General features: G+C 24.7%; 1 protein-coding gene across 6 annotated transcripts in view; it reads left to right on the top strand.

Moving 5' to 3' along the window:
• The window catches only part of Nmdar2 (glutamate ionotropic receptor NMDA type subunit 2), a 316,208-nt gene that overhangs the window by 269,936 nt on the left and 20,346 nt on the right, over positions 1-25,926 (top strand). For all 6 annotated transcript variants that reach the window (XM_089222116.1, XM_089222117.1, XM_089222118.1 and 3 more), the window contains 2 exons: positions 20,660-20,838; positions 25,587-25,774. In XM_089222116.1, the coding sequence (XP_089078242.1) occupies positions 20,660-20,838; positions 25,587-25,774 (367 nt within the window). The remainder of the gene's footprint in view (positions 1-20,659; positions 20,839-25,586; positions 25,775-25,926) is intronic.

Genomic DNA, 25,926 nt, shown 5'->3' with positions numbered 1-25,926 from the left:
CCTACTCAAAAATAAAATTCAGCAAATAGCACTGTAATTATATATATTATCATTACTCCTACCTAATAATGCAGATTTATTTATTCTTGTAAGTTGTTACCTGTATTTATTTTCAATTTTATATTTATGTATAATTGTATCATATAACGTGTAATTTTAATTTACATTTATTTTTAATACCACGTGTTATATCCATTATAATAAATTTAAATAAGTTTCAATTAATATATTTGTAATCTATGTATAAGAATCATTCCAAATGGTAATATGTACAAGAAACCAAACATATTCATTGTGAATCATTTTAGGTTAAAACGAACTCTGATATCTCAATAATAATATCATTTTTGGATATATTGAAAAATTGTAAAAAAAAAAAACCATTTTCCATGATTGTATTTTTTATAGTTGCACGACTATTCTGAATAAAAACATTTTTGTTACACAAAATAATCACTTTGGATTCGAAGAAACGATATGGTTCACATTGACATTTAGCTTGATATTTTTTTTTCGTTAAGTCTACAATAATCACATTTTCAAGCAAACAAAAGTTGTCATCAAATAAAAAAAAGGCTGAACATAGTCTATTTTTCAGATTGTAAATTGGATGCGATGTTAGTTTTAAAATGTTATAAGTAATTGGAGATTTTTATTAGTTTTTGAGTATAATACGAAATATCAGTGACATTTTCAACATACCGTTTAGAAATCATATACTAGTAAATTATGTAGTATATAATGATTGTGTAGTGAAACCTTTATGATTACCCACCACTCATCGGATATAATGCAGAGTTAATTATCAATTATAAAACATTAGAGTGCCTATGACAATTATAATTTATAAATATATATTTTATTTAAAATTATTTTTTAATATTTTTATGTTTTGTGATACAATACATTATTATGATTTCTAATTGGTATAATATATTATTTAATGTGGTAATTTTATTGAGATTAATTGTCATTAGTTTGGAATTTTTTATGTACCTTCATGGAATGTGAATCCATCATCATATCAATAAAGTATATATAATTCAACTCTAAAATATTGTTTACATTTCTGTTCAAACAAAATAAGCTAAATGTCTTAAAACAAGGAAGTTGAAAAGTTGAATAAATATCCGTGTGGTAGAATATTATATGTTATTATTAAGTTATTACTAATTGAATAAACTGCGAAAAAGCTAAAAACAAAAAATTGTGAAACGTTTAAAATATGGCTCATCAAAACACTGGTACATTAAAATATACGTGTACAATATACTCCTTGAGTGATTGTCAAAAATTATAAAAATTATAAGTCATAGAATCACGGTAGACATCTTAGGATGGAAAGGGGTTAGAGGATACTTTGAACAACACTGATACAAACAAGTTTTTAAATTATTCATTCAAGTCTTTAAAAAAAAAAAAAAAAAAAAAAAAAAAAATGGAAAAATGGAAAAATGGAAAAATAGAAAAATGAAATACAATATACGAGTATGTTCGACCCTATCCAAAAATGAAACAAATAATTCGTGGAGAGACAGATATTTGCAACCACTTTGTAGTAAAAAAAATCATGGTAATAAGCTTAAGCATTTCCAAAAAAGTGGAATAATATGAGCCATCTCCTCTTTCGAGTATTCGAAAATGGAAAAGTATTTGGAGACTCTGTGGGGTATTTGAAAAAATTTTGCGAAACAAAATTATAAAAATAGTCATTAGTATTGACAGAAACATACAAAATTACCTATTTTATTTTAAATATAAGTTAATATAAGGAGAAGTACTCATACTATTTAACTAAATTTGTAACAATATCTTTAAACAAAATATTATTTAAAAATTTGTCAAAGACTATATTTTTTGTAATTAGGTATTTAATATTTTTTTTTTTATGTTGTAGAATATTTTCATTAGAATAATTGCATTATTTTATTGTATACTATTACTCAAAACTTTATCTAATTATTATGTTTTTTTATTTAAATTTTTTGGTCAATTTTAATAATTTCAAATTTTCTTGTATGTATTTATATTTAAAAACATTTGGTCACATAAAAAATTTCAATGAATTTCAACTATATTTCACTTAATATTTTGTTTAAAAAATGCAATAGTAAATTTTGTAAACCAGTAATGAATGATGACACAAACGTTTGATATTTTAAGAACTCGTCAAAGAAGTTATAAAAATTGACCCCCAAAAGATATGATACAAAAAATATTTCACTATTTAAGTGTTTAATATTGCCTACCTAGTTTGATAAATACCAAATTTTATCGAAAATAAACTTAAAATTACGATTAATGGAATATGTAAATTTTGATTTTTAATTTATTTTAAGTAACGACTTATTTAATACAATCCACTTAAAAAGTATAAGTAATAGTGAAAATATACTTAAATCTGTCAAGGTCGGACTCCATTTAAGCGTAATGCATCCAAACATTCCAAATAACAATATGTTTATTAAAAATGTATTGGTGTGCAACTATTTAGTGAAAACCATTTTCTTATGAAATAATTTAAATGTAAATACATCCACAACGAAGTTCAAATAAAAATGTATTTTGAAAATCGTTTTTTATATTTTTTATATAAAAAAAAAATGCTGGTACTTAATTCGGGTAGGTGATGAAAGCTGACGTGATGGATATATTCATATTTTTCAGTAATGCTTTTGACCACTCTTGAAAATCTATATAAGACGAAAATAACTTTGCTAACACAAACATTTTAGGGATTATTTTTAAAATGTTTGGTGTGCGCTTGTATACATTGCTTCTGTTTTCAAAAGATTCCACTAACATTTAATAGAATCACAGTAAAGAACTATACCCAATCATTCATCTAGTTATAACGTAATCAAATTCACCATTTATGTCCAATATTCGTGTTTGACTCAAATCAAGTTTATTGCATACACAATTTGTATATTTTGATTTCCATTAGATATTCTCATATTTATATGTACAATTATATTCTACTATCTTTCAAAAACAAAAATAATTTAACTATAAAAATATAAATTTATTACCGCTTTTCTTCATACAATTTTTAAACTTATGGATAGATCGATATATATATATATATATATATATTGGACTTAAGTGGCTCTTTTCAAAGCACGTATATACTTTCAAAATAACTACCAAAACAATAAAACATAATGGTACACTATTAACGCCATGCTTATAGAAACACGTATAAATTTTATGTACTGTATGACCCTAAGAATTTTATCAATATCGTGACTTGTAAAATGTTAATCGTATTGTATGTGACATGGTATTTTATTTTTCTCAAGATTTATAATTTATATAATATATATATTAAACATTTTTTTTTAAAAACTTCATGTGTCTAAACTTATTTACTTTTTGTATTTGTGAACTGTAGACTGTACACATTCGGTTCACATTTCTCACATTCAACTTATGATATTTATTTTGAATCCCTGTTTAACTTAATAATAACAATTATAAAATTATATTAGTCTATAATATTATAATGGTATCGCAATCAAACTTACCTAGGTACCAGGTTAAATTTTTATTTCAGTATATATTTTATTTAATTTAAAAAAGAAACTGGGATAGTTGCTTTGATATGTATTAAGGGGTCATTTGTGCATTAACTGTACTTCGATATTAAGTAAATCACTGTAATGGAAGTGTTAATTTTGAATTAAATGACAGATTTTCGTAAATCAAAACTAAATTCATGAGTAAACCATCCTATAGCAACATATAAGGCTTGAAAAATAAGGTATAAAAACCATCCTACTCTCAAAGTCTTAACGTATCTTATGTAACTTTTTTTATTGAAAACGTTCCAGTAGTTATTGAGTTTATAGAGGACAAAAAAATATTCATGGTTATTGAATCTTAATAAATATATTAATGTTTTTTATTGAACTAATTATTAGTGTCTATTCTAAAAATAATTCAATGTAAAATGTGGTATTGGTTATAAATTTACCCAGATATTTACCTATATGTTAAATAATATATATTATTTATAATATAATATCCTAACAATAATAGTCGAATTGGAGGCAACATACTTTTAATACAACAATAAAATATTCAAACAATTCTAATGATTTACATACAATCTAAAATTAATAACGAAAATCGTACCTTCTGCATAATATTCCAAAAAATATTTTTTGTGTTATGATGATTATTATTATTATTTTTAAATTTTATGTTTAAATAAATAAATAAATTTAGATTGCATTTGTTTTTTATTGTTGTATTTAGTTTTAGTTAGTGTTTTACATGGAAAATAATTGTTTACATTTATCTAATTCAACAAAAAAATTAGTGTTCCTCGAAGATTATATATTATTATTATCATCTATCTACTATCACTCAATCACCATCACTGAATTTTGGTGGTAGTTTCCGATATAATAATTTCAACAGTATTTCACCCTTCAGTGTTCTAATGGATCATAAGTTTAATAATAATTTTCTATTCATGTTGTATAACTAATAATAATCATGTTACCTAGTCCTTTTGATGTATCATCTATACAAATTAGTATGACAATATTAACCTCTATGGAACTATCTATAGTATTCCATAATATGCTATACACGTGGTGATTTATAAAAAAATATTTATCAAACATTCAAACATTTATAATATTATCCGGCATCTCATTAATGCTCTAAATATTATTCATATTTAATAAACATCAATACAAATATAGTATAAATAATTTAGTTTGAAACTTATTACTATTACATATTATGTAATATTACATTATATATTATATATTTGAATATAAAAGTAAATTTATTCTTATTTCACAAAAATAATTTAAAATTGAATTTATTTTAGACATTTGATTCTTAGAATGATGGTCAAAATATAAATGTTGAAGAAATATCTGGACCAAAAGGTACACTTATGTTAAGAACTTGTATAATTTTTTTTTAATAGTCTGCTCTGGACGTAAATATATATACATATAAAAGAACACTTGAATCAATACTTATCAACCTGTGAATGACATGTATTCTCCGTTGTAAATGACTAAAGAATTTATTGTCTCATATCATAGTAAAATATTAATACACAAATGGAATGATATATATATAATAAAGTGCTATAGTATAATAGCATTAGTTTTTAAAATATTTTACATGTTTATCGAACGGAGAAAGAATACTAAAAGAAAATATGCATGTTATTTATATGTCAAGCCCATAAAACGACCCCTACATAATTTACAATATATATTTAGTTATATCAATATCATTAAAATATATTCATAGATATATCATTATGAAACTATGTATATACTGCAAGTATTACGGTATGCTAATTTCCAATAACTAATAAGCTTTAAATGTAATTATTTGAAATTCATCGATAAAAATTCAGTGAAATATGCAACAAAAATGTTTTTGTCATGAGATGGATGTATTTTTAAACGAGTGTGTGTCGGCCCTGATTTAACGTACGCAGTTTTCTAAGTTATATGCAAACGTGTCAGATTTCAAACCCTAGTTTTAAATTATCGTATTCCTGGGTTAGTACTAATAATAATAATACATCAATGTTTTTTTTTTAATTTAATATAGGTAGGTGCATTATTTTATGATAAAATGTGTATATACGTACCAAGTTAAGTGACATGCCATTCAGTTTCAAAATAAAATAAAATTCAGTACAAGTTATAATAAAAACTAAGATAATCATCATCTTATTTTAAAAATGCCTAATATAGTCATATGAATTATATAATTTTATGAAATATGGTTTTTTAAGTTTTTAGATTCTGAGCAGACCAAGGAATGTTTTGGTTTCACAACGATGTTTATTATTTTTTATTTTTTATTATGTAAACACTTTTTCTCCCTCTAAACTTGCTCAAAAATATCAAGTGTAGAATCTTTTCTAAAAGGTAATGTTCTTGAGCTAGTACTTTAGAGAGGTCATTTTTCGACGATTTTCGAAACGGTACTCGAAATAAAACCGGTAAAGGAGAAAAAATTACGATTTCACGATTTTATAATATTAAATAATTACGGACGTTTTTTTTTTTTTTTTTTAAATTATAAAATGTTATTGATATATTATAACATATATCCTAGACTGATAAACCGTTTTCACTCAGAATAGTTTTTCGTATACAATGATATTACATCATTAAATATTTTAATACCATCCATTACAGTAACCCACTTGTAATCTGCTGTACTGCAGAGCGACATCCACTTACTTACCCGATTTTTTTAAATTTCTAGTTATTATTTTATTCCTTATAGATGTGTAGTAGGTAAGTGTTTGAACCTAATTTTAAAGTCACAATGATTGAAACATTTAAAACTTATGAATATTTGAATTAAAATCTAATAAATTACCACATAGGTAACTTCATACGTTCGGATATAATTTTTATAGATTACGAGTATTTATAGTTTTTTCAGTTTTTTGTGTACAATTTTATGATAGCTGGTTTTTTTTAATGAATTTTAACGAAATCCTTTTTTTAAACTTTATCTGGTATATAACATGAAGTTCCGTTAATGATGACTCTTTACTCAAGCCTTCTGTCTGAATTTATGTAAATAATTATAATCTAATTTAACTTATTATTGTTCGTTACTTTATCCCATATTATTATGTATTCTCTATGTTAATTCTTAAATAACTTGTGCTTATTGTAAATTATTACTTTACAGATTGTACAAGTTTAAAAAAAAAACTTGTATATCAAATCATATTTACAGTATAAATGGTATAATAAATTAAAAGAATAATTAAACTTTTATCGATTCAAGTAAAATAATATATGTGAAGCTTATGAAATGGAAAAATGTAAGAAACTTTTGAATTTAATTCGACCTTTAATGTGTGATTAAAAGACGCGAATTTTATAATTTTAACGAAATTGTTTCCGAAATTAATACTCACTCTCAGCTAATCACAGCAGTAGTTGGTGTTATCATACATCATGTATCTATTTAAAGTTGGTAAATATTATTTAAGGCTATATTAGAACAAACATAGAAAAATAATTAATTTAATATTAAATAAACTATAGATAACCACTCTTTAATATTCTATGGGAAACGCAAAATATTCTAAATTATCATAAATGTAATTAATGTGTTTTCTTCTTTCTCAGAAACATCCAAAACTACAAACTAATAAGCAAACAAAATAGAAACTATGAATAAAACACTAATTTAAAATAGTCAAAGTTTAAGTTATGTTTATAAATGAGTTTCATGAATAAACAGAGTATATTTTTACCATGATAAAGTAGATAGGTATGACCACAATTAATTTGATACACATACAATTTTTGTTATTTTTACGAATGATGTCAAAATTCTAACTTCAAGAGGTCATAAAAAATTTTAGATTCTGAGCGGAGCGATGAATGTATTGATTTTACCATGATGAGTGTTTTTTTTTGTGTCTGTCATCATGTTTTGGGTCAGTAAAAGTGCTTCGATTTTTGACTTCAGTACCTCATTCGATCATAAAGTAAATCTAGTTGGTCTTTTGGGGGGTCAAAAGTTTCTTATACTTTTCTAAATAATCGTGAAAAACAAACTAAAAATTAAGGTAAAACCAGGAAATTTTACGAACAATCAGTTATCGACAAAATCGATTTTGGTTTTTGATGTAACTTTAAAAGAAAATGACCATAGATACACAGTGATTCCCTAGACACCTAATGTATAGCAGATCTATTTATACTTACCCACTATTTTTAATTTCACTAATAACAACTTATATTAAGTGTTTGAGATTTTTGACAAAGTGAAAAAGTTGTGATGTAACTTGTATTGCGTAGAAATTTTTGTTTCACCATCATTTTTAAAAAACTACTTTTTAATTTTAACCTCTTCAACGCGCTACCAATTAGATTCACTTTCTCACCAGAAGAGTTACTGAAGTTAAACATCAAAGCATTATTTCGACTAGTTACTTATACCGTATATATGAGAATTAATCATAAAATAAAAACGCACGTTATTGTAAAATCAATAGCATTCAAAATTCCATTTAGAATCTAAAAAAGTTTATACTATAATATTAATTGTTATAAAATTATTATTGAAATTATAACTATTCAATTTTGAAATTTTTGTTTTAATAGTGTTATTGTTTAAAATTTTTAAATACAAATCATATTTGATAAAATATTCTATTTTATCTTGATAGCTGACGTACAAAAATCGATGTAGGGTTATAGAGGAATGATGTTCAATGTACTATTTCAAGTTATTTAAGAGGTAGAACACTCCACAATAGAAGTTTATTTATGGAGTATTGAAAAACCCTCGAATAAAAGTGATTTTTTCAATATAAATCGAACAGAGTTTCAAAATATCATGCTATTTTTTTTTTATTAAATCCACTTAGTGTCAAGTTATACTTATATCAGTTATATGTTTTATTATAAATATATAATAAAAAATATCGCAAAAAATTATATTTACTGCTTTTACACGATATGTACCTATATTAATGTTTAACCTACTGTTCTAACATACATATTATATGAATATAATATATATGCAATCAATGTTATTAAAATAATACTAGTACCTAATATAGATAATATAGTTTTTCTGTCTTCTGTAATAACAATATTGTTATTATTATGAAAATACGTGTTTATATATTTTAATAATAATATATGAATATCATAGATACAACTATTCAATCAAGATATGAATTTTAATTTTAATTGAATTTTTCTGTATTGTTCGATTTGCATGAAAATTCATTACAATACCAAATTAAAAACTAATTAATATTAAATACTTAACGATATAAAATAACCTAGTTAGATGCTAAAATAATTGAGAAAAAATAAAGAAAACCTCAAGCTTAATAAAAAAAAAAATTGCTATATTATAATTATAAATTAACGAACTAATGCTTACTTATATCTATTTGATTATGTTTCCATAATATTTTCAACAATGACTAATAATACATATCATTTCAATAAATCATCTATCAAAGAAATTTCGAATACCTAATATTATATATATTATTTTCAAATCACAATAGCATTGATATAAAATTATTGTGCGAATAAGTTAATACATTATACCATACACATAGTATATCACATCCTGTGTGTTCCAATCAGTAATTTTTTTTCTGACAAATATTTTGTTTTTAATAATTTTCCTTTAAAATAAATTTTTATTTATTTTTTTGTTAAATATATTTATATTTACTAGCTATGGTTTTTTATAAACTATTATATTCCAAATAAATTTCAAAACTAAGTTGTTTGTTTTTATATTTCTTAAAAATCTGAGATAGTCTAATGTATAAAACGAATTCATGCAAATATTTTAAAAGTTCAATAATTCATTTCCATTGTGATATACAAATAGATGTAGAGTTCTAAAGATTTAAAAATATATTGGTTGTGAAGTGTAAGTTTGCTTACTGTTATTTACACAGAAAAACTGTGAAAATCCATTATAAATTATTTTTCAAATAAATGTTTACCATCTAATTCAAAAATTGAAAAAATGAAAATTGGAAAATAAAAGTTATTTCCGTGTTTTAAAAAGCTAATTCAAATATAAAAACAATGTTTCAATTATTTTTTCATACGTAATTTAGAAATGTAAATTACTATGTTTAATCTTTAAAAATATTAAAATATTTATTAAAAATAAGAATATAATTGCTTAATTTAAATATCTTGATTATAAATAGCTGTATACATTTTTAACAAAAAGTAACCACATTTTTTTTATCATATATCTTTAAATCTGTTTTTCATATTGTTATTAGATGCTGTATTGTATTCCGCTGTATGAATTTTTAATATTTATCATTAATTTATATAAAACCAAGAAAAATTTTTTTAAATTTTAAAATCCAATTGCGAATAATTATAATAACTCAACAATAAAATTAAAAAATATTTATTTAATCTAAAAAGTCGTTCTAACATCATTGGATATACTCGTATGTTTAAAATTTGGTAAAAAATGATAACCTAGATGGTGTGTCTAATATGGGCACCAAAAAAAAATATTTTGTTGAACACTTTCAATAATTAATAAAAATTATAGGTTTATAACTTAATAATAAAAATAAAGCTCTGTACTGTCTAAAATACATATAATCGATAAGTTTTAATTTATAAAATAATAATGGTTCAATAATTATCTAACTACCACTCAATTTAAGTATATGGTTTAATCACGCTAACATACCATACACAATAATAGTTTACTTAGTATAATCTATATTTAATAGTTAAGTACAATATTTTAATTTGATTATTTTGGTTATTCTTATGTTTTCTTTAACTATGTGGTGACTTACAATGCCTACTCTGAATAAACAATAATCCTTTTATTTTCAAAAAAAACTTTTTTTTTTATTTGACAAAACATAATATTTACAATCTGTATTAACAAGTTATACAATAAGTAAATCTGATGGTGATTGATTGACAGGAGAGGGAAGTCGGCCAGTGGCGAAACCCCGTGGAAAGTGAATTGAGGAGAGAGTAGGTCCCTACACCAGTTTATTTTCAGACACCTGGGTGGATAACCTGGAATTTGATTGGATGAAAGTTGAATGATTATAGGATTAGAGTGAGTACTGAATGTTTTATGTGTTTTTTTATAGGTGATTTTGGCAAGGCTGTTTTAAGGTTGGAATGCAGATATCTTTATGAAGTGATTCATTGGTAATATACCAAGGGGCACCTGATATTAGACGTAGATAAATAGACTGAAATGCCTGAATAGTTCTAATGTTTGAGGGTTTGGCTGATCCCCAAAGTTGTATACCATAGTACCACATGGGTTTTAAAAGAGCCAAGTATATTGTTCTTTTGGTTTTTAATGAGAGCTTTGAGCGGAGTAAAGGTCTAAGACGGTGGAGTCTTGAATTGAGAGCCTTACGCTTTTTTTAAGTGGAGACCCCATGTAAGGCGTTTGTCAAGAGTTAAACCTAAATAATTAGTTTGCGTGGAAGATGGAATTTGAACATTGCCAATAAAGGCAAAAAAACTTAAAGCGTAATTGATGTGTATACTAAACTGTCCAAAACGATCATGTAATTTGATATAGAATCAATTTTAAACAAAAATTAAAGTGAAATAAAATCGTTTCTTTTGAGGCAACTATATGTTTATCCTGTTTATTTAAACATTTTATATCCCACATTTTTTTTACGTTTAAATATTTGGTAAATGTGTTTTAAACGGTGAAAACCCCAAAGCTTAAATTTCTATGGTCTAAGTAATGTTCTTAAGTTCATATTAATATATTTCCAAAACTAGACAACATTACCTATAATTAGTTTAAGTTTAAACAACGTTCAGTAGATGTCATGACTTTTCAAAATTATGGAATTGTCGTAAGTGACAATGATTAGAACGCATTACCAAATAATTATAATTTAACCATAAACAAACCATGAGTATTCGTATAATAATTTGATAATGCAATAATAGTGGATTAATTAGTAATCTATGTCTTCTCTCGTCGAATAATTATTATAACGCAACAAGAGAGTCTCTAAACTTTTGAAACAATAATGTTTATACTACTCGTAATACTTTTTATTTTTGTGTATCATCCGAATAACATAACCAACTGTGAAATCACGACCTAAGGCCCGAAGTCAACGAGCTTGTTGTTCTGAAATAAATTGCACAGTCCTAATTATTCACGTCAGGGTAACGCCATAATTACAATTTTGGATTCCATTTTGCATATACTTTTTTATATATTTATTTTTAATGTTTGTATAACAAATCCCTTTTCGACTATACGATATACTTACCTACTATACGTAGGTGTGTAATATAATATATTATATTATTATACGTACACATAAAACAAAGAGCTATACCTACCCCGAGCTCCATGTATATATGCAACGGACTATATTCCAAAACACGTTTTACACATTTTGTCATAGTCTAAATGTGTTTAATGCGCCAGAAAATCGACCAAGATTCGCTAGCGGTGATAATAATATGCTCGCCTTCGTGTCATGAAGCAGTACGTTGGGATTACATGACGAACAAACACACGAACGCATACAAACATACACATTTCTAAATGAAATTCTCCCAACGAATGGCTGTGCGTGATCCGACGCAAAAGTCAAGTGCACGTTGTTGTCGAATTGATTTAATCCCATAATAATACGGGTTTAATGATATTATTATTCAGCCTTGTCGTAATCTCAAAACTATAATAGTTAAACATGAAACATGTGCGCCTAAATAGAGCAACGCGAATTTGTGCATACCTCATACCTTTGTCTACTTCTATACTATTTTCAGCGATGACGGAAAATGGAGAATCAGAAGTTTTTAATAGGACATTTATTTAAAAGATCACTTTAGAAACGCGACTGTGTGGGTGTGTATGAGGCCGACTAGAAACGGCAACAACATTAATATTATAATATCATATTTTCTTTTAAACGGAAATTCAAACATCATAATACGGTTCAACTACATGTATTTTTAAAGTTTTAAACTACGCATCACACTCGTATTATTCTTGTAGTATACTTGTACGACGTTGTTTTCCAAATGCTGTCGTTGAAAACAATATTGCATTACAATGACAGTAGGTATACAGTTATAAATCTCACGTTCGACCCTTTACCTCATTATCGTACTAGTATAACGAGAATTTGACTTAGGCTCCTTCTTACATCTGAAAGTCATTGTATTATAACGCCAAATCGATAAATCCATAAAACGAACCATAGTTTGTTCCAAATTCCAGTTGAGACAATGAGAATACTTTTTTACATATTATAATTCGTTCACAACAAAACAAAGAAATTATTATGCGCAATAGGTTTTTTTACACTAACAGTCTTGTGTATTTCTGCCTCGCATCAAGGCTGCAATCGAAATTGTTTGGAAAAGTTTACCTGCAAGATACAAACACAAAAACTATAGCAATGTTCTTCTCCATCAGAACAAAGAGATAAAACTTTACTTTTAAAATTTAGTAATTTAGCCATGAGCTATAATTTTTTAGTAACCGTAACACCTGTTCATCTGATATTTCATAATGATATACCGTATCATTAATATACAATTATACGACAAAACTATCCGGTTAATGGCTTATTATATATTTAAATTTAACAATAAATTATTTATTTCTCCCATGACTGAAGATCGCTATTGTCATAGAAATCCAGTTAATATTCTTGGCACAAAGTTAATAAATAATAAATGGCTATTAATAATAGATTTCAGCATTATGTGACCAAAATATTTCAATCAGAAATAAAGTTTTATTTTTCTTGTTGATGATAAACTTATGAAAAACTAATAAAACGATACGTAGATACTTAAATTATCATTAACCATGATTCACATCAATGAACTGTATCATAAGACTTCGTGTAAAGTTAAAAATTCAAAAACAACAGATAGAGAATTTTAATAAAAAAAGTGATCTCACACAAGGTAGTGTTTTCGTAACAACATTTTTTAAATGTGTTTACAAACAAATAATGACAATAATGTCCAGCCTATAATGTGAATTACTAGCCATTTAAAATATTCTTGTTATGATTTAGCAATAACTGGAACACATGAAAAAACGTTCAATTAAGTTTGACAAACACTCACTTGTGCACGAGAGAAATTTGACAGATAATATACATAGAACTCAATAAAGCACAAATATTTAAGTGAATTCCAGCTTAACAACAGAGAACCAAAAAAGAGATTTGAAATATAATAACGGAATATTAATCTTGAATAATATTATAAATACCTAGGAGCTATAATGGACAAGAAATTGATCTTTAAAGACAATTATTTAACAACGCCAAAATTGAAAATAGCATTTCGAAGTAACTTACAAATTATACTAACCAGGAAAACATAAGGAGCTAATTCATAGCACCGGCCTTACTTTTCATCCGAAAAACACGCATATCCAATACAGAGCTTAGCATGCTAAAGAAGGTGGGAGTAGACTTAAGCGAAACGTATCATTTAATAACAGGATGCTCAAGACAAAGTACCGTTGGTATAAGTGTTAGCGTGTTAAGTGATACCCTAAAATAAACCACTTCATGGATAATATAGCCAGCTACAAGCAAAATTGTATCAGGTAAAACTGTTTTTGAAATAAACTACAGAACAATAACTATCATTGAGACATTAACGACATCGAATATGGATAACATTGAACCAAACCCACAATTTCAAAACAAAACCAATGGGACAATACTATCGCCCAGATACCATAACGAATAGAGCATCTGTAAAACACTTAATAGATTAATATTAAGCGATGCCGAAAAAAATAATCTATGTAAGTGGAGGTACCATAAAGGATCGACAGAGAGTATGCCCAGTGAACTTAACTCAGCGACATGTACATCTAAATGTACGATAAATGTAACATAATATCTGCGTTAACAATATTCACGAAGTTACTTCACTTAACACCTAATTACCAGCAAAGCTAGTTTTTCTTTTTCTTTTTTTTACTAAATACTTGAGTAATTATTTTATCAAGCACAAATTTATTTATGTAGTCAAAACATTATACTATAATATCGTTATGACACAAAGCATAATGTATATATTATTATACACTCTATGATATAGGTTGTATATAGTTATTTAAATATTAATCACATGTATTAGTATTTAGAAATTTTCAATATTTTTACTATACGATTATAAATTTAATTCATTCAAATATTTATTATTATTTTTAAATTATTCTGAATTGCTGAGACTATACTGGAATGTGTTACGTTATTAATTTAATATAGGTATTATAACTTGATAGCTGATATAAAAGCAATTCAATGTAAAGAATTTGTTCATTTTAAACATTTTAAATGTTGTATCTATTACTCTGGTTTTTGCCATTTTAGTTTCACACAAATATTTATACAATATCGGTACCATTTAGTTTTTTTTTTTAAATACTTCTACAGACAGAAACTAATAAAAGTAAAACAAATGTTTCTTGGCTAAAAATTAAGTACAGAAATTAATGTACCTACTTTTTTTGGTTTTCTCCATAATTCAAAACATCAACTAAAAAAAGGAAATGTAAAGCTGTTTTTCACAGTATATTGAACATTTTTAAGGGTGAACCGAGTTCTCTATAGTATCGTTTTTTGAATGTAATGATTTATCGATGCTTTCAAATGTAAATACACCCGAAGCAGTTGCCCACCTGATTCTAGTATCAGCACTTTTTTGTAGTTCTAGTTGTGTAAATTTGTATTATATTATTTTATGTATGATATTTTAAAGTAGAAGATTATTGAGTGCTTCAACCTCTAAATAAATTACAAGAAACATATTCCGATTGCCTAATAATAAGTTATAGCTAGTAGGTATGGGCACTACATTTTTACTTTAATACTCGCCTAAAAAATTAATGGTGTTATAAACGCTTTCCAATTTCCTGTCTTTCACAATATTATTTCTTTGAACGAAAGACAATTTGGATTTTGTACTTTTACAATAAAATATAGAAAAAATAACATAAACAAGAAATATGTCAGAAAACATGGTTAGTATTTAATTAATTTTATATTTGGTACTTAAACAATTGTATGTATAAAATAATAGAAATCAGTTTTTTATTTTTCAAATGTAATTAATGATTTTTAGAAACTAAGTAGTTCATTATAAAGTACAATACCTAAAACTACGCATAACCAATATTTTTTTACATTACTTACATACTTAAATATTTTCAATATACTTTCATATTATATTGCTTTAATATTTATATCTATTTAGTCAATTGTTTTGACCAATTTTTAAAAAGTTTTGAAATAGGCACACTTGAATGGTAACCTAACCTAAATGTATAAAGATAAATCATTTTTAAATTAATTCCCTTTGAAATATTGTTTTAAAAACATATATTGCCGGGGTAGCTACTATGAAGCTTGTGAGCCGCATGGGGCTCTTGACACCAAGCTTAAAGTAAAATTAATTAATATAATATAAAAAGCACATCTCAAAAGTAGAAACTAATTTCTTGGTGTGTATACCAAAATAATAATGTTTTATGTAGTACAAAAATAAATGTTCCTTAATTTTTTATAAAAATATGTGTGTTAATTTAATAAGCACATCTTAATTTGGCTCGCTTCGAATTAGCTTAGCTTCGTAAATATATAGCTCTACAAATTAAAGTTATTGGCCATCCCTAATATATTGACTTAGTTTACAATAAGTCTATTCATATATGTATTTATTTTATAAAGCTTATTTTTTCTAAGAGCAGCTAATTTGTGAATAAAAATATTTATGAAGCTTTATAATAGTTTTCTTTTTGAACTTAGAATTTTTATATTTTTAACTTTATCCCATAAAGCATATAATTTAATGTTATGTAAAACACCTCAGGTGTTTTACACAGAATATTTACAGTTATATAAATAAATAAACAATGTATTACATTTTATCTCATACTAAGAAAAATACATTAACTCTTTTATACATAAGTTTACAAGAATTATTAATTTTTTTTTGTAACAAAATAATTTCCTAAATAATAAGACGTTTGAAACATAAGACTGATACGTAAAATATAAAATAAAATTTCCATAAACTTAAAAATATTTTTTTATGACAATCTGATAAATATCTTGCATTATCGGATTACACGTATGTATTAATATTGAAATAATCATAATATTTGAATTGATAGCGAAAAAACTTTACATTTCCAAATTACCTTCGAACCTGAATAAATTTTCAATATTTTTAAATATTGTTTTTAAATATCCTTATAAAGTAGTACACTACCATCCTCTATAATATTGTTTTTTTATATATTAATTGATCATTAATATTCTTTAGAAGCAAATTACATAATATGAATTCATGTAGCACTAATGGCTGATTTGTTAAACCGGAAGAATAGTATTTATAAGAAAACGTATAATTAAGTTTTTCTCTTCATAACTAATTATAATACACTTTCCTGAGAATCCAAGAACTTCTAACTGTGGTTACTATACTACATTCATAATATCGTTGTTTAAGAATCTAATATGTGTAGCTTAAAATTATTTAGGATAGGGAATTATTTATTTTGATGTTATAGTATTAAAAACAACTTAAATTATTTGCGAGAAACAATATTATGACTTTCATTTTTAAATTAATTGGAAAAAACAATTTATAAATAACAGAATTTTTAGACTTATAAAATGTTATGATCGTTATATCCTATTTACAATTTATAGTCTTCTATCAACTAACTAAAATTTACTCATTGTAGATCATATTTAACTATTTTTTTATACAATATATTATGTATTTTAATATGTATTTTGTATATGTATGCAGGACGCAGGTAGTTAATAGGTACTGCAGACATCATATTCAAATAGGTATACGAAAAATCCTTTATAACAATTATAATAGAATCTTATGTTTGAAGTTAAGAAAAAAAATATTCTTTGTTATTACATACCTATTGTATTTAAAATATTACAAGCACATTCAAAAAAAATATCAAGTTGAATAATATATTTACTATTTAATTTGGCTCGATTTTATAAATAATTATCCACTATTTATCATTAATTTTCAGATGTTTTAATTACATAGGAAAACATTCATGTACCTATAAAGTATTGCAATATAATAGAAATGCATCTTTATATAACTAGCAAACTGTTAAAATTATATTAAATAAACAACACATATATTTATAATAATTTAAAACAAAGTTATAGTTTATAATACATTTTCTTTATACATATGTTTCGTATCTAATTGATATATAAATTACTTATATTATAATGTATGTATCTTATACATTTTTGAACAACTTGTCTTAATATAATTTTAATTGAAATAGTTATTTTATACTTTCCTTCAGAATTTTTCATTAAAGAGTTTTAAAAAGTTTTTTTCTTTGATTTAGGTATCTATAATCTATATATTATATCGTTGCATGCTTCACCATGTATAAGCATCCCATGTGATAAATATAATGCTCATTTTCATTATTGCTTTTCATGGAGCTAATATGAGAAGGAAAAAGAAACAAAAATACGTGATGTGAGTAGATAAACGTTCTATATAATGTATAAAATGTTGGAGTGGCGTTTACTCAACTTGAGAATCCCATCCATCGCTTTTCACTTTTATTTTAAGATTTCATTTACTTTTAGATGCTAGAGTTGCTTTCTTGAAAATAAAAAATGTCTTCTTGGAGAATTTTAATGCAATTTTTGATAATAGTAATGATTTTTACGAAATTTAAAGTTAATTAATATTTTCAAACCATTTGTATTTTGTTTTCAATTTTTAATATTTTCCGATTATAGATCTTCAAAAGTGTATATCAAAAATATGCTTCAAATAATTTTTTTTTCATATCGTTAAAATTACGAAAATGTGTGAACTATCTTGTAGTTTAAAGTATATGCAATTTTAAATTTTAAAATATAAAGTTTCGGTATTTAATACAAGGTTCTTGCAAGGTTTTTTTATAAAAACCTACACATATCAAAAATATACGTTCATGATTTACAATCATTTTGAGTTAAAAATTTGAAGATAATTTATATTGAAAAGAAACCAAACTATTTTAGTTAAACTGTTGTAATTCAAATTATAACATCAAAAACAATTTATTTGTAGGGACTTGAAACTTTTCACCTCTGGGTATATTATTATTTACAAAGCAAAATGAAATGTCCAAAATATTAAGTTAAGTTATTTATTTTATGAATCATGTCGAATACATGATTACTTTATACAAACGTATTGACTTAAAAGTTAACATCAGCCACCTATAAATACTGAACTAAATAATATTGTTATATCGATATAAACGACATTTTAATGCAGAAAATTAATTTGACCTAGCGTATTACAAGAAAAAAAAAAAAAAAAAACTATTAGTAAATTATCCTGTGACAGGTCGTCTCCACTCATAAATGTTTTTTCGAAACTTATGATTTATCATTGAAATCAAATTTAACACAGCTATTACAGTAATCTACTCAATGCAAAAAACACTCCAAACTTTTAATACAAACATTATACGGTTTCCTTCTATTTGAACCTGATATTGATTAAAGAAAATATGCTCATGGATGAAAACACAAAGGCATCGATGGAGAAAGATTTAAACGGATCAAATTCCTAATCCCTAATTTCTTTTATTTCGCTTGCTTTCGAGGTATTCGCAACACCCAGTCTCCGGTATTTGAATCTTATTAAAATTATTAATTTAATTACGGTTAATACGAACATTTTATAATTTTGTTTTTGAGTTAACAAGTTTATAGTCAAAAACGTCGTGTAATAAATATTTTACCAATATAACTAATTTATAGTATTCGTATATTTTTTTAAACGTTTTAAATTCACAATGACAGTTCTGTCAAGATATTGATCATATTCAATCCCGGAAAATATTCTTTTACTTCTATTTTTCAACCTATCAAAATCAACTATAATATTTATTTGACATATCATATAGAACAGTAAAAAAAACGGCTCCCCTGATCCTCAATATCAAATGTACGGAACCACTTTAACAATCTATCACAATATTTTTATGGATGCCTACAATTTTGAGAATACAAAAAGGAAGTTAATATAAGACATCATACTACAAAAAAAAAATCGTAGGCCCACATCTGGAGAGTGACAAAAATACCATTAAGTTCTTTAAAATTCAAACAAATTCAAATAGGTACACCGTAATGTATTACGTCATATTAAATATCATAGGTAAATATAATAGATTATCTCCTATAATTAATATTATTACGTACTTCATCATATTATTATCAATATTAAATTAAAATAATCAATCATATTTTAAATATACAATTATTATACTTAACATTAAATTGGTTCTATTAATATTGCATTTCATATTACTTATGAAATACATGTTAACTTATCAACATCTCTCAACGTGTAGTCGGAGAAAAATTATGTTCGTGATTAATAAAAAAAAATTGATTCATCATTCCACAAAATACATTTTTATAAGTTAAAGCATAAAACGTACCTAATTACATATTTTATTGGATTTAAGAGAATTTGTATTTTGAAAGAATTTTTTTTTATAATTAACAACTTAAATTTTATTTTGTTGTCCAACGTCTAGTAGTTAGAAGTCATAAGAACTAAAATTGTATCATTTTAATTACACCACAACCTAAGTCTATATTATATAGTTTTTTTTTCCCAAAAAATTGGTCATTTAATTCAACAAAAATTAATATTGTATGTGTTTATAAATTATTATATTCTATTTGTTAACATTATTATTTATTATGTTTCAACTTAAATATCTCCACATGCATTAAACCAAATATTACTTAAAAAAGAGGTATATAAATAACACGATTTGTATGTATAAACATGGTTTATTTCAATTCACTTCAACGGGTTTCAGTAAATTGTTTTAAAATGAAATATCGGTTATCATTGTATTTTATTTTTTACAGATTCTAAATATTAAAAACTAGATACAATCGATTTACTTTAGAATATGATATTCATAACATATAATATTATCAACGCTATTTTAGTCTAACATAATAAAATTCTAATAATATTATCTATTTCAATAAATGCAATCAATTATTGTAAGAAGTAATTCACTTTTTTTTTTATCTATTTTACAGCTATATTGAATTCATTATGCAAAGAGTTTCTCAACATGAACGTGTCTGCGATTTTGTACCTGATGAACTACGAAAAATATGGTCGAAGTACAGCATCTGCTCAGTATTTCCTTCAGCTAGCCGGGTACTTGGGAATACCAGTAATAGCATGGAATGCCGACAACTCGGGACTTGAACGGGTAATAACATTAGGGTACCTACCTATAGTTGAAAAGAAGAACGAAATTGTAAATATCACTTAGAAAGTAAAAACTAAAAAGTTATCATGGTCATGTACGAAACGAGAATTCAGGAACCACGTCGATGAAAGCTGAACTCTTATCTATGGTTTTTACTGTATGTGCGATATTAAAGTAATAGGTTAATACACTCTATCAAAACACTGTAGGTATAGTATTTAAAAAAAACTATGCGTACAGTGAACGCATATTATAATTGTTTTAGAGCTTTCTAGCAGTGTTTAATGACATTTAATCATATACACAAAATGTGAGAGGTTTTAATCGGTTCATATTATGGACTAAATAATTTGCCCTATGAAACAAAATAAACATCGAATTTATATTAAGTAGAAACTTTGGTAATTTATTTTTAAGAATAACTAAAAAACAACGATGACATTTTGATCATGGTTTTGAATACTAAAATAATTTAATATGCAAATATATTCAAATTATAAATTGATAAAGCAGTTTGAAATCACACTTTTAATTTCAAAAATTAATCTTCAATAAGAATAAATTAAATATTATGTTTTTAACCCTTTTTTAATCATGGTATTTATTTACGTTTTATAAATGAAAATTGTAATAAATAAAACGAATATAGAGACATTACAATTTAGAATAATCTAATAAATCTATTAGATAATGATATTATATTATATTAAATGAAGCAATGCAATTTTAAATATTAAATAATTAAAGTTCCGCTAAAACACGCCAATAGGTTAGCACTACAAGTGGTGTATTATCATATATTTTTACATAATATTTAATAATATCGTATTTTATACAGTTTTTAACATGATTTTTACAAACCCTTAAATAAAAATATATCCATTAAAATATTTATACTTGATTTGTTTGGAATACAAATAAATACATATAGGTTAGGTTGGGTAAGGAATCAATAAATTTAAATTTCGCTCAATAATATTACCTATCGATCTTATTTATTTTAGACCGTATCAATTTCTTAGTTTTCTAACTTTTAATCACATAATATTTATCTTGATTATTACAATACCGATAATCATATTTATATTCTGATTATTTTATTTTGCTAACTGATATCAATATTTTAATATAACTTGTTCTACTTTATTAATGTATTCGTTCATTACAATATAGTAATCTATTATTATGATACATCCAATTTAAGCTTTGCGCGTACCTCATGTCAATAGGGTGGAATATTCTCTCCTAACCTTATAGAATTATATTCATGATATCCAATGATAGAATAATATAATAATAATGTCAACTACGTTGGTTTGTATTTCGGTATATATATAAAAAAACAAAATATATTTCAAAATAAATGTACAAAGTGTATAAGTAATCGATTATTTTTTGCATTTAATTTTTTAATAAATTAATTGTAACAATAAAAAAAAAAATTTGTTTTATTTTAAATAAATATACTAATTGTTGGTAAAAGATATAATTATTTATAGATTTAATGTGTTAAGTAAGTTCATGTAACTTTATCAAATGATTTTATAAATTTTACGTAGATTATTTAGAAACAATAAACTAAGGAATGCAACATTATTTTTTTCTTATTATTATTGATTTTAAGCGTCAGCTACTATAGCCAGAACCATTTTCGTAGTAGGTTGTGGGATTTTGCCTAAGATTTTGTTTTGGGGGGTGTTTTAATTTTTTAAACAATAATATATATATATTGTATTTAAACAATTTAAAGTTAAAAAATTAAAAAAAGTTAATTTGGGCATAGCAAAATGATGCCCCTTGGCACACTACTGCGTGTATGGGGCGACGATTCGTTACTAAAAACACCCGAGGTGGTCACTCATCCGGAAACTAACAATGCAGGCCAATGCTTGATCTCGGAACACATAATTGACTTACACCAAACACTGAGCCACACCAGATACCCTCTAAATTAAATAATACACTCCTAAAATAATTATGAATATTTAAAATTCTTGATTCCTTATAATTTTTGCAGCATTTGTTAATTATTTAATTTCAATAATTATCTTCAATCTGTTGGAATTTACATTTAAATTTTAAAAAATTCAGATTTTCACATAAATTAATAAGTTCCTCATTTACTTACTGTCTTATCGAGCATTTGAAAATAAAATCAACTCATAGAAATTTCATGAATATAAACGACATGCTGATGCAAATAAAACAATAAGTATAAAAACAATATTTCAAATTGGTGATTTCACCGTATAGTCTTCCAGGCGTACAAAAAATATCTATCAAGAAAAATATCATTGACAAGATAGCACGTTAAGATAAAAAATTGAAACTGAAAACAATACCGAAATAATATATTGTAGTGTAGGTACCTATAAATATTAAATATCAATTCTAACGCAGTAAACGGGACGTAAAAAACATATTCAGTGATGATAATCGCGGATGCGTTTTTGCGATCATAATATTTGAATATCGTCGATAGTTGTTATGCTGAAGAAGCTGACGTCAGGTTTTGGTTGTTCAATACAATCCTTTAAACATACCAAAGGTCGAAATACATTATTATCATCATATTGTTCTCCAGAGAACAATTTATTATCACGTTAAATATTCCAAACGCCATTCTCTTTACCTAGATACTACATTATATTTATTAGTGTTTGTAAATATATATACCTATACTATTGCAATATTCCGTATATAATATTATGTACTAAACACCTCTATATTCATGTAATGTCGTCTTTCTGAACAAATAGCGGTGAAAGCCAAACTAATTATTGATAATTTATAATATTATATCTACGTTATTTTGTAGTATATCTACATTTTTATTATAGTAATATTGTCGTTCGTCAGTTTGGTGGTCATATGATCTATTATAAATGCATATTGACTACAGTGTGATTATTTTTTTTTAATCATCAAACATTCGTTTCATTGAATTCTAATAGCTATTACGTAATTTGGGTATTTTCTTTAATTATATTTATTTTTTATATTTCCTTTATGTATTAGTGACAACTATCACTTTTTATTTTTAAATAGCTATACCTATATACTTAACTTTATCAGAATAATAAATTAAAATGTTGATGTAGGTAGGCACCTAAAAATACTGAATATTAAATAAATTATAATTTAAAGTTTTGACAAGCAGAGAGCATAGTTTACATTTATAGTGAGACAAGCCATACCCTTTGTAACTTAACTTCTGCAATTACTATACTTTATAAAACTAATTTTATTATATTTTAATCTTTATATTATTTACACTTTTTTTTTATTAAAGGAAACCCGTGACAACACAGGTAATTAGGTGTATTATTTTTTATACTATATTATTATTTATTTATTTATTGTTATTTGAACGGGATTTTAGCCCGATACATGTTAGTGTAATAAATGTATAATAATACGTACCTAATAATATAATAGTAATTTGAGTATAATAGAAACGTATATAAATAATAATATAAATGTGACTACTAATAATATGTATTAATAATATTATTACAAAAAAACTGAATAGAGTGGAAATTAAAAAATCAATTTGGGTATCATTAGCTAGGTGCATTTATTATAGTTAGTTCTATGCAAGTGGTCGTGAAAAATATAAGTATTCCTATAAGTACCTAAGAATACATATTTATAATATAAAATAAGCATTCATATTGTATGTGATCTAGTATTTTAATAAATGAATATTACATGATATTTATACCTACCTGAGCCGTTGCATAAAGAACACAGTTTATGTAAATAAAAGAAAATTACGTATCATTAAAATGTTATTACGTTTATGTTTGAAAAAAAAAACATTTATGTTTAGTGTACTGTTATAGTTATCACATGGTTAAGTAAGATATATATTTTTGTGCCAAAAAATGTTTGATATAGTTATTTAAAGAAAAACACAATACCTAGAATTTATCATAAATGATAAAAACGATTTGTAATATTGATGCATTGCATCATAATTATTTTTATTTACATTTAAATTTGATATTCAATATTGATTGACAAATATTAGAATCGGTTGTGCATTTTACCCAAAACAAACATACAGGTTGAGATAAGACATATGAAAAAACCAACATTTCATTCATTTTTTATGTAAGTTATCCAAATATATTTCGATTTAATGGAAGTTTAATATAAATTTGAAATTCATATATTATTATATTATTAAATTTTACGTGAACTTAAAATTAAATAAATATTATAAAAAACAAAATATGCCTATATGATTCCAGGAGGTAATATTCTTTTAAAATTTGATATTATGTTCTAAGATACAAATAATTATATAGTATATTGATTGTTTTAGATCACGAAAACTGATAAAACGTAAATATTTTTGTATCGAAAATTACATAAAAAATCACCATATGTATACTCTAACTGAATATAACTCAATACATTAGCTATAATTTAATGATATTCCTAAATATTGTAACATTAGTTGAACTAAAAACTAATATTTATGATAAAAAACCATATGTGAACCTTCGCATTAAGGTTCAACAACACCAAATAAAAAGAAAAATGCATTTCATATTTCCATTTCAAAATCTACTTTTATTCAAAATCACTGAATGCGACTGACAGATAACATTTTTTCATAATATTTTCTTCGACTTAATTTAAATATTTTTTTTCAACATTTATACATACATATCATTTCAAAAACTCAAACATATTTTATGACACAATATTGAATGGGGAAAATACTAATTTTATTTCAGAGAGCTTCGAGGTCCAGCTTACAACTTCAATTGGCACCGTCGTTAGAACATCAGACAGCTGCTATGTTGAGTATATTGGAAAGATATAAGTGGCATCAGTTTTCGGTTGTAACTTCGCAAATAGCCGGACATGACGATTTCATTCAAGCAGTTAGAGAAAGAGTTGCAGATATGCAAGATAGATTTAAGTAAGTTGAAAATATTAAAAATATTTCAAAATAAAATCTGTTTTAAAATGTTTTGAAATTCATACTAAAATTGCAAGTTGTTCCATAATATAATTATACCTTGAATTAGATTAAATTTTCAAAATATCTCATCAATAATGAAGTAGAATAAT

The sequence above is a fragment of the Diuraphis noxia genome, unplaced genomic scaffold, assembly GCF_037042655.1.
Source record: "Diuraphis noxia isolate RWA-SAM2 unplaced genomic scaffold, SU_Dnox_SAM2 contig0003, whole genome shotgun sequence".
Taxonomy (NCBI): Eukaryota; Metazoa; Arthropoda; class Insecta; order Hemiptera; family Aphididae; genus Diuraphis; species Diuraphis noxia.
This window is presented reverse-complemented; position numbering and strand designations above follow the sequence as displayed.